Here is a 17,560-nt window from a genome sequence, read left to right as displayed (position 1 = left end):
ACAGCTTTGCTTGGCTAAAAGCCCAGTCTCAGAGGCTGACTGGAGTCTTCTGTTGCCTCTCATCTAGTCAGCTTCCAAAAAGTAAGGTCGGTTAAGTTGCTGCTTTGCTCTGAAGTGGTTGAAGAAGGACAGGAGCCAAGTTTGTTTAAAATAAATGGTGTCTGGATGTGGGATGGGAAGGCAATTCTCATCCTTTTTTGTTGTGAAATTAATAAGGTTGAAAGTGGCACACAGCCTTGTTAATATGGCATAAATCCTGCCTCCTTCATCCTGGTCCATTCTTCTTCTGCAGACTTGTCAATAAATTCTTTCGATTGCTCGCTTGTCATACGCCTGTGACAGATAAACCAGCTCTTCTGGAGTTTCCACACCCCTCATGTTTCCTAATGCAAAGAGAACTTCAGATAATAACTGGTCTTGTGAATACGAGGCTTTTCCTGACCTGGCAGGAGGAGTGCAGTGTTGTTAAAGTGGAATGTAAACTTGTTATGCTGGTGACTTAAGAGCTGGAGTTCAGCTTCTGGGGTGTGATTTTTGTTGGTTTCCTTGTAACTGATTGCATTTTGAGTAAAAGAAATGTCAGCCAGAAGGCGAGCCTCCCTGCTGCTAGGGCTGGGTAGGAGAGCGAGCCTTTGGTGCAATAGTGAAGCAACTGCAAGAGCACGGATTGAAGCAACTACGTTTAAAGGATTAGCTTGTCTCTTTTCACAGGAGAATCAATAGTGCAGGGGGCAGGAATGTGTTTTCTGCACAGAGCTCTCTGTTCACTTCACAATGAGAAGTGTTTTTTGCCTTAAGTGGCGCTTGGGTTGCGGGTTGCGCTGTCACTTGGACACTGAGCTTTTCCAAAGGGCCAATCCTTCGCTCCTGCCACTCCCAGCTGGCTGGCAAGGGCTGTGCGGAAGGGAAGGGGGCTGTGCTGCTGGTTGTAAGCCTGGCCAGATGTGCTGCAGGTGCTACCAGCCCTTAAGAGAAGCAAGGTGTCTGGTGTGATGGGCAGAGGCTGTTGGTGTGCTCAGGTGCACTTGGATTCCCCATAGAAGAATGTTCTGCACGCTTTGGTGCTTGGTTTGACTTACGTGATGATGGACGGTGGGCCTGAATCTTGGAAGCAAGTGAGCTAAACCAATTGGGCAAAGAGGTGGCTCTAGAAAAATCTCTGTTTGCTTTTGTGCACTTCCTGAACTCACCAACGCTGTTTGGGCTCAGACTACAGCCCCCGCTGCCCAGCGGAGCCACCCTGGTAAGGCTGAGAGCCCGTGCAGCTGCCTTTCCTAAATAAAGCTGTCCTTTGGAGTAAAGCTGACTTGGGCAGCAAGGTACCAAAGCTGACGCTGTTGTCTCTCAATATTGGAGACCAATCTCTGCCAGACAGGGCAGGTGTCAGAACTCATACCTGTTTGCGATCGCCCACGTGCTACACAAGTTGTAAAGATTAAGAAAAGGCCTTTTAAAATTCCTTTCATGGACTAGATAGTTCCAGCAGACTCACAGATCTTTCATTTTTGGAACACTTTTGTAGAAAATAAGTAATAAATGTGTTTCCTCGTGCGGTGTTATTTTGTGCAGTGGTAGCGACAGCATCCTAGAAACCAGAATTGGAGAAGACCTGTTAAGGCAGCTAAGCTCTCCCCTGACAGCTGCGATACAAGCCTCTTTCTCAACAGCATATTTTCCAGTATTTTGTTTGGTGCTTTAATACCAGTTTTGTTTTTAAACAGAGGTCTGACCTTCCTGCCTGCCTGATTCGCATCAGCGTTTTCATCGAGTAAATAGCAGTCTTGATCTCTCCTCTCCTGAAATTATCATTAGTTCCTTAATATCCAGGTAGAAAGCACCAGGGCTGCAGAACTGTGCAGTTACGCCACTCTGAACGTTCCCAGAAGCTGTGGAAAGAGCTCTGGACAGACTAGTATCTCTTTATGTTCCTAAATAAGCCTGCAACTTCTTAACATCCTCCTAAATTGCACTTTATGTCTGGGTGAGATCACTGATGCTCTGATGCTCTTGTCCAAAAATGTGGATTTTTGGACTACATCAGCAAATCCCACACGTGGCTCATTCTTCTGTAAGCAGGACTATAAATACAAATAATGCAGCTGGGATTTATCTTGTAAGTTGAAGTCGGTATAATGCTCTCAGGCAGAGCTGATCTCCGATGCCTGTTGCACCAGTTTGGTGTGCACTGTACTGGGAAGGTAAAGGAGGAGGCTGGGAGCAAGCACACTCCCCGCTAGCCCCAGGCAACAAGGCTGTCTTTCTCTCTTGCTTTTGTGCTGCTGCAAAGTAGGTAAAGTGTGGGACATTTCCTTTCCCTTCGGGCAACTCCTGCCTGGCACAGTGAACACGATAATGTTGTCCAGGCAGTTGAAGAACAGTGTGAAACTCAACTGAGAAGTTTGCAGGGAGGGGAAGAGGAAAAATAATGGCTTAAGTGGTGGAGGCACTGTTTGTGTTGTGGCAGACAAGGGGTTAGTGGCCTTCAGGAACAGTCATCCTTGCTGAACCCAAGTACCTCCTAACCCTGGCAGTTTGTGGCTTGACATGTTTGCAGGGCCCTCTGTGCATCCATGTCACGCTGGTCCATGTCTCCCTTGCTTTATGCTGTGTAACCCAGGGGCTTTTGTAGTCAATAGAAATATTGTTGTAGTTGCCAATACCCTGCCAGAAGAGGCTATGAATATGCAGGAATTCTGGGCAGTGTCTGTATATAATGATTATGCCTTCACACTTTGTTGGAGGGAACTCATTAATCTCTCATACCATGCTAATAAATTGGGGAGGCGGGGGATGACTCCTCAAGGTTACCCAGTGTCAGGAAGGAGGAAGGCTCCTGTTTCATAGCCTGTGGGAGGTCAAAGCAAGCTCGTGGGGGGGAGGGGGGGGGTTACAGCCAGACCTGGCTCTGCAACTCCTCTGCTGTCCTTCCAAGTATCACAAACCAACCATTCAACTCTCCTGCATCTATCCACTTTGCTGCTTCCCTCCTGCTTGTTCAGATGCAATTAGGAGATGCAGAATAAGGGGGAGCCAGGGGTCAAGGAGGCGGTAAAGTGATTACAAGATGCTGCAAATGGCCACGCCATAAATACTCCGATGATGAAAAATTAGATGCCAGTCACCTCGGGGTTATTGCTGGCCTCCATATTTATCTTGTTGTGAAAAATGATAATGGAAGTGTATTTACCCCAGAGTGCGAGCTTGCTGCTGGCTGTGATCCTGCACACCCCAGGTGTGCCAGGGACTGCAATCGTTGCACTGGATGTCTTTCTGAAAACACTTTGTGTCTGGATTTCTTCACTTCAAGCAGAGGAAGAACTGTTTTTCCAGAGTGTTCTTTCCAAAGCAGAAAGTTCCTGGTGCTTAGAGGTGGGCCAGCTCCAGAAGCAGACTCTGGCCCTGAGTCAGGTGGGGAGAGGGGAGCAGCACGCTCTGGTACTGCCTCGCCATCCATGGGCTGCTTCTGCCTCAACCTCCCAGAGCTGCACGTAGAGGCTGCTCAGTTGCTGGCTGGTCCTTGGTGTGTCAGATGCACGGCAAGATCCCAGCTTGCAAGGACATCAGCTGGGACAAGTACACTCGTTTGCTGAATGGGCAGTCAAAAGCAAGGTGCCATCAGCTGGTACTGGGCTAGAACCTTTGGAAAATCCCTAGATCATACTCAGATTCACTAAACTAAGTAGCTTTGGAGGTGCTTCTTTCCAACTCTTGCAGAAGGTCTTCCACCTGGAAGAAGCTCTGGGAGCACTGTGGCACAGGAACCATGAGCGGCAGCATCCAGCTTAATGGGTACCGTAGGTGTGAGTGGGTGAAATGCCACTTGATTCACTGGCAAGAAACCAGCCTGGCAGCAGCTGAGGTCTTAGTTCTTGGGGGATACCTCCTCCATGCCTTAAGATACTGGGGAGAAAGGTGGGTGAGGGCTCCTTAGTGCCAGCAGTATGCTTTGTGTGAGTTATGACTATAAACCTCTGCCAGGTGTCCCGAGAGCAGCACGTTGATTACCGGAGCTGCTGTGGCAGCAGATGCCTGCTGTACTCAAACCGTAACTGCCCTTGTTTCTTTATCTAGAAATATTCCTTGTGGGATGTCTGGCAATTGCATCCTCCCTCTGTTGTGACTTTCTGACTCCTCAGAGGTTCTGGAGGTTAAAATCCCTCTTGTCTCTCAAGTTCTTTGAGCAGTCCTTGTTCTGTTGCTGGTTTATCTTTTTTCATCCAACTTTAAGAGCTTCATAATTGCTTGTGTGCTGATAACTTGCTGCCTATCAGCATGGCCCCTGCTGCAGCCCTGCCACCAGCCTTGAGAGGCTGTGGATCTTCGGCTTTATTTTTCTTTCCAGCTCTCTAAAAAGCTCCTTCCTGAATAATCAGGCTCCTTACATGTATTTATATTTGTACTGTCCACTGCAAGGGGTAAAGCTTTACCGACGAAAGCTTGGATCGCCGCCCTCACTGGTGTGCCATCTGGCTCTCTAGCTTGAGATATGAGCTCATGCAGGAGAGAAACGTGGCCGTGTCACCCTAGTGAAGGGGAGGAGAGATGGCAGAAGGGGCATCACGTTGCACTTGAGACCCTTTTCCCTTGATGTGTTTTAGCTGAAAAGCACTGAAGCCCTGGCATGAGCAACTGGAGCCTGCTGCTGGGTAGCATAGCATCTGCCACAACTTGAATTGGGTGCACAGGAGCTACCGGAGGCTGTGGGTGGGTGTTGGTGTAGCTGCAAGTAGCTCTGAAAGGTTACAAAGCTCTGCTTTCTTTATCTAGGAGTCCCAAATGGGAGCAGGGAAAGCACCTTGCGTTTAATATTTCTCTCCAAAGTCAGCCCTAAAAATTCCCTGAGGATGTGTATGGGAACACAAATGAATAAGAAACTACTCTACTGAAGACTATAGGTCTGGTTCAAGCTTCCAACCAGGAACAAAACCTCTGACCTGTGTCAGTGCTGGTAAATCAAGCTTGGGGTTTGGGTTTTCCCTCGTAGATGTCTCCTTAGACACACTCTAGAGGAGAGTACCTGAGGTGGGAACAGATCGGCCAGTCCCTGGCTCTCCAAACATCTTGTCTGATCTCCATACCTGTGCAGTCTGGTTTTGTTATATTGTTTTGTTTGTCCCTTCTAGTGCTCAGCTGGGTTGTGAAATAGCTCAGGGACGTCTTGCAGAAGCAGAGTGGGTGTCAGAATTGCCACTCCTGACAGCGTGGATGAAATGTCTGCTTTTTCCTACTGTGCTCAAGGAGACTTTCCTTGTGCCTGAGAACCGAATCAAACAAAGCTTCCTCTGGGAAGTGCTCTTTCAGGAGGGCTTGTGTCTTCCTGTCATTATCTTGCTTTGCAGTGGGAATGCTGCGTACCCATAGTCCTGTGTGAAGCACTCTCAGCTTTCCAGCCAATGCGGCAAAGTCTACCAAGGAGAGCGATCGGTTTTGTTTCGTCATGTTGCTCCCCATTAGAGTAGGGTTGTTTGCTGTACTCTTGTCTTTGGGGGAAGAGGTGCTGTTGCTCAACAGCTGTGAAACCCAAACATTAACGTCTGCAGAGCAGAGTTGGTCCTATCCTGGAATGAAGTTTGTGTGAGATGCTGTCACCTCTATCAAGGGGAAGAAAGAGCCTCCAAGGAAGGCTTTGGTTTGGGGTGGGTTCTGGTTCTGAATGAGGGGGAGGAAGGCTGGGAGGAAGAGGAGGAGGAAAGGGTGGTTGGGGCCTCAGTCCCAAAGGAGATATCTAAGGAGAGAACACTGCAACATCTCTTTACCGTCTTCATATTAAAACGGAGGGATCCTTGGCCTGATTTCTGAGACTTATTAACTTTGCATTGATGTGAAAGCGCTCTGCCACACAAATGCATTTATCCAAAAACTCCCAACCTCTCCCCTCTCCCCGCCCCCACTTCTGGAGTATTTACTGCATTTAACAAGGTCAGTCTTCGTGGTCTCACTTTGCTCAGGTAAATACCCTGCTTCTACTCAACTGTCTGAAAGTTGCCAGGCTCTGAATCAACAAGAAACAGTAGCTACTGTTTTTAATTCACTTCTCAGCAAGGACCAAAGACAGATGCAATTCTTACAGATGAGTTTGTGGAGCATGAAAACAAGCAAGTTCTGATGACAGTTATGAATGAAGCTGGTTTTCAGATGGTCCTCTTGCAAATGTGTGCAGGCACTAGCCATAATGCTGGAACTACTGCATCTAATACATGAATCAGCCACATTTTGGATGCGAATTGTGCTTCCTGAGCTGTATTGGCTGCTTCTGTTAAAGCTGCATGCTGGGAAGCAGATGAAAGCTATTGAACTGTACTGGTTCAGAGTGATATATGGACCCTTCAGGTCAATAAAGAACTTGGTTAGTCAATACAGCTCTCTGACTGGCTTAAAGCATGTTTGTATGGTCTGAACGACTCTTGGTATTAGCTGGCCATCGGTTAGTGGTTGAGAGCTCTCTTGGTGGTCCTCTTGGCTGAAACTAAGCTGATAAAACCAGCCAGATGTACTATCAACGCTTGATCTTACTTTTGCTTTTTTAAGATAAACCAATAAACAAGGTTATGTAACCAAGTTTTAACATAAGAGCTTTAATAAAATACACTTTTATAAATATATATAAAAATATATTCCAGGCAATGGTAAGCCCCAGCTAGTTTCCCCTCTGGCAAGAAGACTTTGAGTTGACCTGCCTGCTTTTTACTTTGAAATACTAAGAGCTGACAGGTGCAGAGGCTGGGAAAGTGGCGTCAGCTGAGCAGCCAGCTAAGAGAAGCTCCCAGACCTTGGTGCCGGTACTGTTGTGGCTTGGCTTGGTGAGAGGAATGGATTTGAAGACCCTCCCTGGGGCTGAGCAAGCTGGTGTGCTGCTCATGGCTCCTACTAGCCTGGAGGGCAGACTGTGATTCAGGGTGACAAGCTGCTGTTCTTTCCTCTGCACTTGCTGGCTTCTAATTTTCTGACTTGAAATGTCAGTAAAAGCAAGAAAACTACTGTTTTTTCAGTCACTAATGTGCTGGATCATCATGCTGGTTTTAGTATGAGGAAGGAAGGAAAAGTAAGGAATTCTGCATCTGTTGCATTTATTTGTTGTGTGTGGGTTCTGCGTACCCCTCAGCAGCAAGCCTGGTGACTAGTCTAGCTTTCCCTGTTTAATGGAGGAGCTTGGAGGGAAATTGGGGAACCACTCTGCAAAAACACGGTAAAGGTTTCTCTCTGCTATCCTGTGAATATTAACAGCATTTGATAGATCTGATGCTCCTCCTTAGCCAAAGGGAAGATTTCCTTACCTTGCTTAGGCTTAACAATGAATCGCCATGTACACCTGCTTGGTTCTAATAGGAAACCACTTCACTAGCAGAAAAAAATTGATCAAAGTAGACTATGCTCGTTCTGCCTTGGGTTAATTTGCTGAAGCTTAGGAAGAGAATGATAAACTCCTAGAAATCATCTCAGCTAGCTCAAGAGGTGAACTGGAAAACTTGGAAGAGCTTTTTGATGTGCTGGAGCTGTGCATATTTGATTTCTGGCAAGGCTCACTGGTGCAGTTTTCTGTGTAGGTTTTGGATTGTTTGACTAGTACATGTAATTAAGCACTTTGTAAATTATATCCCTCTGGGGGAGGCCTGAGCCTGGAGAACATCAGGTGGAAAGTTCAGGTATACGTTTGAGGTGCTTATTTGGGCTTACTTTTTCCTTAGGGAGAAGTTATGAAACTAATTAACTTAATGGGTTGGAAGAGCATTTAGGTGTCTGGCACAGTGAGGTAGAGAAAGCAGACATCTTCCTTCTAGCATCATGGTCTCTTCTCATCCTTTTGGGGGTGTGTTTTTAAAAAGGCTCCTGGCCTTGGGACTCTTCTGAGGGCTGATGATGAGATTAGCTCTAATCTAGGGACTGAGTCCTTGCCCCTCGTGTCCTGGCTGTCGGTGAGGAACTGATCCCCCTTTCCTGACCTGTGCTGAATCCTGTGAAGCTGTACAAAATTTCACATTGACATGTTGTTAATCTGGCCATTTAATATCCTCTTCTGCCCTGCCTTCCTCCTCTCAAGCAGTCCAGTGTGTGCCATGGCTTCCCTCCCTAAAAGCTGTTGGCACAAATCTCTGCAAAGCAGGGCAACCTCTTCTCATTCCAGGCCTTAGCGTTGTGCGTATTGATCTGTGGATATCCATCTTGGTTCACTAATGGGTGTCAAGTGGAAAAGGTAATACATTTCTATGTATTCACAGAAATTTGAATTCATTGAAGTTTGAATTCATCTCCCACTTGGTTCCTTTGGACCAGCTCCAGGATATTCTTAAGAACAGAAGATGCTGATCATCTTAAAGGATGAGGGAGGAGGAATCCAACCATTCAGGGGCAACGACTTTTATCTCTTCTCCATGAGTTGAGCAGTAAAGCCCGCAGAGGAGGGCGAGGGTTGAAAGAGTTGCTCAACAGATTTGGTTGTGTAAGATGCTTTGAGCATTGGAGAATAACTGTGGAAAGTGGAGTGTAACATCCAGAGGAATGAATGTGTTGAGGCCTGACCTGCTGGAAAGCAGCTCTGCTGAGCAGGCCCTGGGGGTGCTGGGGGGCAGCAAGGTGACCCTGAGCCAGCACCGGGCCCTTGGGGCCAAGGCCAACGGTGTCCTCAGGTGCATTAAAAGGAGTGTGGCCAGCAGGGCAAGGGAGGCTACCCTCCCTCTCTACTCTGCCCTAGTGAGACCACATTTGGAGTGCTGTGTCCAGTTTTGGGCCCCCCAGTTTAAGAAGGATGTGGAACTGCTTGAGCAAGTTCAGCAGAGACCTACCAAGGTGATCAGGGGGCCGGAGCATCTCCCTTCTGAGGAAAGGCTGAGAGACCTGGGTTTGTTCAGCCTGGAGAAGAGAGGACTGAGAGGGGATTTAATCAATACCTATAAATATCTAAAGGGCGGGTGTCAGGAGGATGGGACTGGGCTCTTTTCAGTGGTGCCCAGTGATAGGACAAGGGGCCACGGGCCCAAGCTGGAACACGGGAAGTTCCCCCTGAACATGAGGACAAACCCCTTCCCTGTGCGGGTGCCAGAGCAGGGGCACAGGCTGCCCAGAGAGGCTGTGGGGTCCCTTCCCTGGAGACATTCACACCCTGCCTGGATGCGGCCCTGTGCCCCTGCTCTGGGGGTGCCTGCTCGAGCAGGGGGTTGGACAAGATGATCTCCAGAGGTCACTTCCAACCCCCACCATTCTGTGATTCTGTGAATTCCTTACGCTTCCTCAGCAGTTGTTGGGGAGCACATAGAAGACCCAGATTCTTCCAGTACCTAATGATGCTTTTGATGCTTTTCCGCAACTGAGTCCCAAACCCACCTTAACACAGCTCTTTCCTCAGTGCTTAATACAAATCCAGGTTTCAGACCCAGCTGCTTTGGTGCTCAGAGATTGTGTCATTCCCTGCCATGCTTTGAGGTGCTGTTTTGCCAATTGGTTCTGGTGCATTCTGATTTGCAGAAGACACCTGTTCCTTAATTATCACCATCCTTCGTCCGTCTCTTTTTGTTTCAGCTCTTTCTGACACACGAGCTATAAACATGATTTGAAGGGAGGCTGTGTTGAGCAGTGTGTGTGTTGGGAGGGGACGTTGAAAGATACTAGTCACAAACTTGAGAATAATTTCAAGTAAGAGGGTTGGTGTCTTCTTGGTTTACTCTAGGTCCTTGACATCTCTCTTTAGACTAAAAGTTTATTGAGTCCTTTGGGGTTTGTGCACTATCCTGGGATGGAGTGGCAGTCTGGAGATGGCAGGAGACGGTGGAAGGACAGTGGAGTTAAGCTTGAAAAGGAATTAGAAAGGAACAAGAAGGAGAAGATTGAACACAGAAGCAAACCAGCCAGTTACAAGTCTTTTTTTAAACTGAGTGTCATCAGTATTAAGGTTGGTTTAGCTCTTAGTCTTGCCAGTGATGCCTGTGTTGTTGTGTTCAGTGTGATATCAGCGTTTCCTCTTGCGATCCTCAATTACTTTCTGTGCATGCTTTCTGTCTTTTTTTTTTTTAGCAGAAAAAAACAAGACTTGGTGTAAATGATGGCCTCAGGTCAGAATACATCTTGACCGAGTGACGTGTGAAACCAAGGGTTCTCTCCTCTGGTCCCCTTAAGGGTTTGCCTTGGTTTTCTGAGAATACTTGTGATGCAAGGCGTTTCCAATTTGCCTCGCAGATATTCTGAAACAGTTTCAAAAAAGGCTTCTTGGGGTTGTACTAGTCTTAAAATAGCTTGGATTAATTTCTGTCACTGACTCTGTTGGGATCAAACAGAGACCTTGAGGCTCCGCAGCCTGCCCTTTTGTGTCCCAGTTCTTCCCTTCTGGTTACACTTTTTTTTTGGAACTGCTTTAAGAAGTCATGGAAAAGAGCAATGTGTAAATATTAATGTTGAGTATTTGTTTTTGAAAATCCTTTTGGGATGCTCAACAAATCTGTACTGTGTATGCTGTGGCTTTCTAGATACTGCTTGCTTACAGCTTTTGGACCTGTTAGTATATCGCTAGCCCATGCCATCCTGTGGATCATGAGCAGGGCTGCCTTCTGTAACACCCATTTTGTCTCCCTGTCCTGTCACAAGTAGCTTCTCTCAGTTCACGTTCAGACCTCAGTCAAGGTCTGTTGTCTTCCTGCAGTAAAGCATTTTCTTTTCTCCATCTGCACTAGACAGGGCTCTGAGTGCCACTCGGTGTCTCTCAATGTACAGCTAAGAGGGCAGTGAAGATAGATCTTTCCTCATTGACAGGGTCTTTAATTTCCACACTGAATTAAGTTTATTCTTACAAGTATCTCTGATTTATTCCCTCTCCCTCACTTTGCACAGGTTTTCAGCTTCCAAGTCAACAGCTTAACTGTTATGGTATAAGCTTCCCACTGTAAAACAAGCAACTTAAAGCATGGGGAAAAAAAATGTTCTGGGCAGACCTGGCTCCGTTGCTGTTCAGCCTGGGACACCCTGAAGCTACCCCATCAATGTTAATGCGAGCAGACTGGTCATGGCTATTGCTATCCAGACCTAAACTGAGCATGTACCCAGTCAAAGAGGCCATAGTTTAATATTCCATAAGGCTGTACTGAAAGCTTTACTGAAATGTGTCAGTAAAGACGTGCTGTAGCAGTGATAGGAAGCGGCTGAGAGCCAAGAAGATCCTGTGCTCTACTTCTGCCCAAGGCATGTTCTCTGATACCGAGCAGCTTGCTTGACCCCCTGTGTCTCAGCCAGCCTAGCTGTAAAATTGAGCAACAAAGAAAGCTCAGTGACAAACAGATGTGTCTGGAGGTGAACTTTCAAGGCGAGCTTTGCTTGACTGATAAATTTGTCGTACTAGCAATATTTCTGGTTTTTAACCTAATGGGTGTTTTTGTTGTCCTTCCAGGCAGCATTCACTCTCCTCCTGGGTCCTTTCACCTTCTTCAATGTGCAGAAGACCAAGTATCTTCAAATCATAACGTCCCTCATGAGATGGATAGGTGAGTCTTGGCCACATCTTTTCCATAGATGGTAAACTGAGTCACGCTACTGACGCTTGCTTTTCTTTCTTTTTATTTTTTTTTCTGTTTCCCAAGATATTCTTGTTTGGAAACAAGTGCTTGTCAAAACAATCTCTTTGAGGGAGGTGGATTGTCCAGGCATGACAAATCTTTGAGGAAAAGGATTTTTGTTTTAGGATGAAATTTCTGATTAAAACAACCCAAATTGTTCTCCATCAGACATGAACTGGTAGATGAAGTTTTAATCTGGTTTGTATGAGAGGCAGAAGGGATTTGGAAGAGTCTTCTGTGGGGGGACTAACCATGATACCCACCTCTTGCTGTTCAGCAGTAAGTTTCTCATTCTCTCAGCATTTATACAATGGACTTTGAGTGATCTCTGTTTTGATCTGAGAACAAAAGGCACTTCTGTCAGACTTTCTGCCCTCAGTTTTATCATCTGTTTGCATTCCTGGGTGTTGCTTTAGTGTAGGATATGCTGCATTGGAAACCCCCAGTGTGTGTTGACCTTGGGAAGCCCGGCTCTCATGAGTTCTCTCTAAAATCTTCTGGGAAGACAGATAATTCCCTTAAGGAGAAATAAGATATTGCTACTCTTTTTGTAGTGCTTTTGTCATCCAAAGATGCAGCTGCCTTGTATCTGGCTTATACGTGTACATGCCCTTAAAGGCTGAGAGGGGAGTATGTGTGTGTTACGGAGGCTTATGTTGAGGTTTCTCTTGTTTTGTGTAACCTAGACAGAGCAGCTGATATTCGGGGCTAACAGAGAAGATGTTACAGCACCAGCAGCATTTTTGCAGGTTAACAGCTTCCTGATTCATGGGCCCAGACTGTTCAAGCACAGAATTAGCTCTGTTTATACCTATTATTGACCTGGAATAGGAAAAGCTGATTCTCAAACTATTTTCCACCGTACACACACACACTCAACCTGACTTCAGTTGGCTATCATCCCTTTTCTGGGAGTTCAAAGGGCTGTGACCCTGTTGGGGAGCAGCTGGCAGTCACTGTGGAGGAATAGAGATCCTCTGTTCCAGGGAACATCTGAGATGGGGTTAAGCAGTTGTCACCCAGGAAAGTGAGGCTGAATTTTAAGCCCTCAAGTCTCAGATGCTGAACAGCTTGAGCTAACAAATCCTGACCTCGATGGTGTGAAAATCCTGATTGTATGTTTTTCCATTTTGTTGTCTGAGCACAGAAAGGTTTGAAAGCTCCGATATTCTTCAGAGAAATATGTTATCATTAAGGGATATTAAAGGAAGTTTGGAGGTTTTTTTATTGTTTTACTTTGGTGTTTTTCTTTTTTTTTTCTTAAAAAGAATAATCTCTGTTCAGCTCACTGGCCTGTTTCCAACCATTTTGCCTCCTCTTTCCTGGTAAAGACATCAGTCAGGCCTCATCCTGTCTCTGTGACAACCTGACGTCTGCCTGATCTGCCATTCATTTCCCTTTAGCTGGCTCCTTCCAGTATGAGGATTGCTAAACCTTGGCAGAAATGCAGAACTGCTTCTCTTTTCATCGTTTGATGGAGAGGGACAAAGGCAGTGTTTGGAGAAGTGTAGGGGAAACTCATGCTTTAGCCTGATTGATTCCTGCGTCAGCACACTGGGGAACAGCTGCCCCAGATAATGATATTTAATGACCCTGACAGCACCTCAGTGGCTACTTAGAGCGACGGATTCCGTATGTGTACAATGAGGGATAGGTTTATTAGGAAAGACGATTTATTAAACAGCCATATTATGCAGGGAACAGATAAAAGCTCTTGCTGCAGATGCCAGGCTAAGGATGGATCCTGTACTGTTTAGATTTATCAAGCTGGCTTCTCCCATGTCCTCACATCACCTCTGTCCCCTCCTCCAGAAGCAGGGCTGAGTGTTAAACATGGGTTGGTCTTTTGGTGGTGTTTAGAGAGTGTAGATCCTGAAGAATGGTCGCGGCTGGTGTTTTGTGCTCTCCTGAACTTGTCCCGTCTGAATGCCAGTGGCCAGATGTGGACTCCTGTCCTGCTCTAATATGTGCCTTTTTATCTTCCTTTAGTTGTTTTTAGCCACGTGGTGCTGAAGGTGGCTCCCCTTGTGCCGAGCACTCTGAACAGCAGAGCTGAACGCTGGAGCTGCCAGCCTGCCTGTTTGTTTTGCTGGGTAAAAACTTCCCACACAGACAGTGGCTTATTCAGTTTACCTGTCCCCGCTGGCCTGGGGTGGATGGGAAGCTGACCCGTGCTTTGCATCGTGATTTGAAAAAATCATGCCTATTTGAGCTGGGAGGCCAGTACAGGCTTTGCAATGCAGGTACTGCAGGAGCTGCCCTACACCCTTTTCCCCAGCGTGGTGAAAAGGCCCTGGATTTTGGAGCAGCAGTGGCTGATGTAAGGCTGCACTGCCGTAGGTGTACTGGCAATTCAGATGACAGTGGCTGAGAGGATGGTTCTTGGCAGCAGGGAGAGCTAGCTGTGTGTGAAGGTCATTTCTGCTGGTGTTTGTAACAGTGTCAGCCTTGCCTTTGAAAGCTGCTTTCCCTTTTTCTCCTGATCTAAGTGATAATCAAATGTCACTAGCCTCTTTCCAGAGCCTCGTGCTCATCTTAAGCAGCACATCAGCTAACAAAGCTTACAGCGGTCACTTTCCACACCTCGTGGACAAGAATATTTTAATTCTATCTCTGAAAAATGCAGTATTAAACTCTGGGACCCGAACTGGAAATTAAAAATGGGCCGGATGAAAGAACATGGTGATGCGGCAGGGATCAAACCTTCATCTGGCTGTGTTTTTCCTCCCAGGGTGAGGGACTAGCCAGGACAGGCACCTCTGAAGTCTCTAAAAGGAGGAAGTTGAAGGAGGAGCTTGCAAGCCGAAGTGCCGTACTGCTAGAGAGCCCAGACAGATGGGCCCTCATTGTCTGGGCCTGCTGAACATGGAGAGCTCAGCTGGAAACAAGGCTGGCATGGCGAGCTGTTTCCCTCTCAGAACTGAGAGGAGCACAGAGGGTGGTGGATCTGCGTCTCCAGGTGGAGCGGGGCTGATGGCAGAGAGAGGGCTTCCAGAGCCATCGAGCTGTTGGCAGCCTTCTGAAGAGTCACAGCTTACCTACTTGGCTGCAAAACTGATTGCCACCTCACATGGGTGAGTGCCAACGGTTAAACTCAGTGTAGCAGTCGGTGCTTGAACTGCTGGCCTTATCTGTGTTTAGAGATCTCTGTTCTCAGTGAGCTGGCTGGTGTGGAAGGGTTTGCCTACACAAGTTCCCATCCCTTTCCCAACTGTAACAGCTCCTGAGGCTGCTTTGTCAGCACTCTCCTACTCATGCCCAAACTGCCTTGGGAGACTGAGCACAGGCACCCTAATGGGTGTGATAGGGAGCCTGTCATCTGTGCTTCTGTGGAGAAAGGGCTAGTTGGCGAAAATCACTTGTTTTAAATCCTGGTAATGGTGCTTAAGGTGAAGCCTTGATCCAGTTGGGGATACAACCTTGCTGGCTGGCCCAGCCCTTGAGCAAGGATACTAAGAGCAGGGCCCAGACTGGTTCACCAGGGAGGTATGAATTGTCCCCTTGGGGTAGGGAGGGTTCCTTCCCTCAAACTGTAACTCCTTCCTTCCTTTCAGCTCTCTTCCACCTCAGCCTTGCAGGTTTGGAGCTGTTACCAGCCCAAGTCCTTCACCAGTTTTGGAGCCTGCTTCCAGGTCTCTTACAAGGTTCTCAGAATAGGGCATTTCCTGCAGAAGACTAAACCAACTAAGCCAGCAATAAATTAGAACTGATGATATTTCCAATTCTGCTGTTTGGACATTGGGCTCTTTTTTCCTCAAGGATTTAAATCTGTGGTGGTGATGGATTGCTCCCTAAAGAGACTTGAATATCTAGCTGGTTTTTTTTCCCACCTCCTTTCTTCAATCCTGATCACCTGGGTGGTGTTAGGGGTGAGCTGCTGGAGGGCAAAAGGGACTGAGCCAGGCAAGTCTGATCCACCTTTCAAAGCAGAGGCGATGCAGCTCGCTGGGGCACAGGCCTACCTCTCTATTATTGGATAATATTGGATAATAACTGTCCAGCAGCGTCATGGGAAAGGATATGGATTAGGAAAGATGATAAAAGGACAGGGCTTGTGGGAGCTCAGCAACAAACATTGGGCTATTGTGTATTAAGCAGCTAACCCGATTAATTGCAGCCTGTTGCAGCCTGAGATGCCCAGCTCTATAGGTGAGCACTGTTGGCTTTAAAGACATTGGTAGCATGATTATCACCACTGTTATTGAAGAGTCGCTGGCAAATGTTCCCAGACAGCTCCCACGTGGGACATTTGCTCTATGTGCTGTTCTTGATGCTGTATTGCAGTTATTAGAAAGTATTGTGTTTTAATAAAGAGACATTTTATAGAGGAATAAAATTCTAGGTTTGGTTGCTCAGACTCAGTAGCCTATCCCTGTAGCCTAGTCAGATCACATCGTAACCACTCACGTAACTGCAGCCCTTGAGACACATCACTCCTAACCCTGCCCAAACTAGGGCCCCACAATTATATGACCAGAAATAAAATCTCTTCCCTAGCTCTTTTCCCTGGCCAGTAAGATGGAGGGGAAAAGGGCAAGAATAGCCAGGAAATGTGCGTTAAGCTCTATTTTTTTTTTTTTCTTCTCCTCTCTCCCCCCTATTCCCTCCTGTCCTGTCCCCCCATCCCATCGCCTTCTAGGGATACTTGGTAGAAGGCTGCTAGGCAAGAAACTAGGAGAGGGCTCTTCAAAGCACATTGGTGAGGCTCTTCCCTTATCTGTTCATTTCTCTGATACTTCTGCTTCTTCCACCAGAATCCTGCCCTTTACAGGACTCCTCAGCACTTTTCTGCAGAGAACTGGTCTCAGACCATCTCCCTTTATGAGCAGGTTTCAGCTGCTGTAGTAACTGTTGCTGCCATCCTTAGCAGGCTTAACCAGCCATGCTGGAGTTGATCCAGTGCAGAAATCCAGAGTTGCTCTGCTACGTCCTTTCAGCTGCAGCTGCAGAGACTGAAAATTATAGCGGAGGCTGATATAGGAGGGGGTGACGATTATCTGAAGTCCAGTGTTTCCAGTCTTGCAGAGAGATTGGTCTGTCAGTGTCCAAAGTCCTCAATGTGGCCTCTCTTCTGCATCGGAAATGGAACTTTCTGCACACAGCTTAAGGAAGGACCGGTTCAATCTCTGCCCTTTCCTTTCACAAAGCAGGGCATACAGGAATGGCAAGGAAGAGGGAACTGGACTGTAAATCAGGACACTGTTGCATGTTCATTCTGACAAGCTTCTTCAACAAAGTTACTTCATGTTCTTGCGTTCGTTTCGGAGCAGAGAAAGCTGCTGCCAGCACCCAGGGTAAATAATTCACTAAGTGAAGTGAATATATTTATGAAGAGTTAGTTAAAAGGCTGTGCATCTGTCATGCCTACTTTCAGAGTTGTTGGCTGAGGAGCTCATTTCAGTGCTGTTTGTGGGGGGCAGTGGGGTGAAGCAGTGCCTGTGTGAGTGAAAGAGCCTTGTTAACTTCAGATGCAGATGGAGAGTGACGTGCAGTGCTGGACGGGACCACTGAGATCCTGCCTGAGGAGTTGACATTCCTGAAAAGAGCACTTTATCCAGGCAGCAGGAGACAAACTGATGGGTCTGAGAGCTGGAGAAGAGGAGCTGGAAATGTAAGGACACTTTCAGCCCTGCAAAAGTGTCCAGATGATGGTGCCCGCACAGGTTTTCAGAGTGAGTGTGCGGCATCCAAAGCAGCTCTCTGTTCAGAGTGTGTGTGTTAGAACAAGGTGATAAAAACTTTGCTGGGTAGGGCCCGAAGCAGGATGGAGAAGGTGTGACTAAGGCTGCAGAGCACCTGGATTTCATGGGACATTGGTGCTCTGCACCCAGTGCTATCCAAAGCATGCACAGCTCTGTCTCAGGCTCATGGGGACACCAAAGTGTGTGTCATTCCCTTCTCACAGAAGAGTAAATTCTCACACAGAGAGAGAAGTGACTGTCAAAGCTAATAGACCAAGTCAACAGCAGAGCTCAGAGCTGAGTCCCGGTTGCAGAGTCTTTATGGTGCTTCTGCCAAAGGTGACC

At 47.1% G+C, this 17,560-nt stretch overlaps 1 protein-coding gene across 4 annotated transcripts in view; it reads left to right on the top strand.

Annotated features, from left to right (window-relative positions):
* Positions 1 to 17,560, top strand: part of SLC38A12 (solute carrier family 38 member 12) — a 46,010-nt gene that overhangs the window by 18,241 nt on the left and 10,209 nt on the right. For all 4 annotated transcript variants that reach the window (XM_075110986.1, XM_075110984.1, XM_075110987.1 and 1 more), the window contains exon 9: positions 11,369 to 11,462. In XM_075110986.1, coding sequence (XP_074967087.1) covers positions 11,369 to 11,462 — 94 coding nt within the window. The remainder of the gene's footprint in view (positions 1 to 11,368; positions 11,463 to 17,560) is intronic.

The sequence above is a fragment of the Phalacrocorax aristotelis genome, chromosome 16 (genome assembly GCF_949628215.1).
Source record: "Phalacrocorax aristotelis chromosome 16, bGulAri2.1, whole genome shotgun sequence".
Lineage (NCBI taxonomy): Eukaryota > Metazoa > Chordata > Aves > Suliformes > Phalacrocoracidae > Phalacrocorax > Phalacrocorax aristotelis.
Note: the sequence above shows the minus strand (reverse complement) of the source record. Positions and strands in the feature narration are given on the sequence as shown.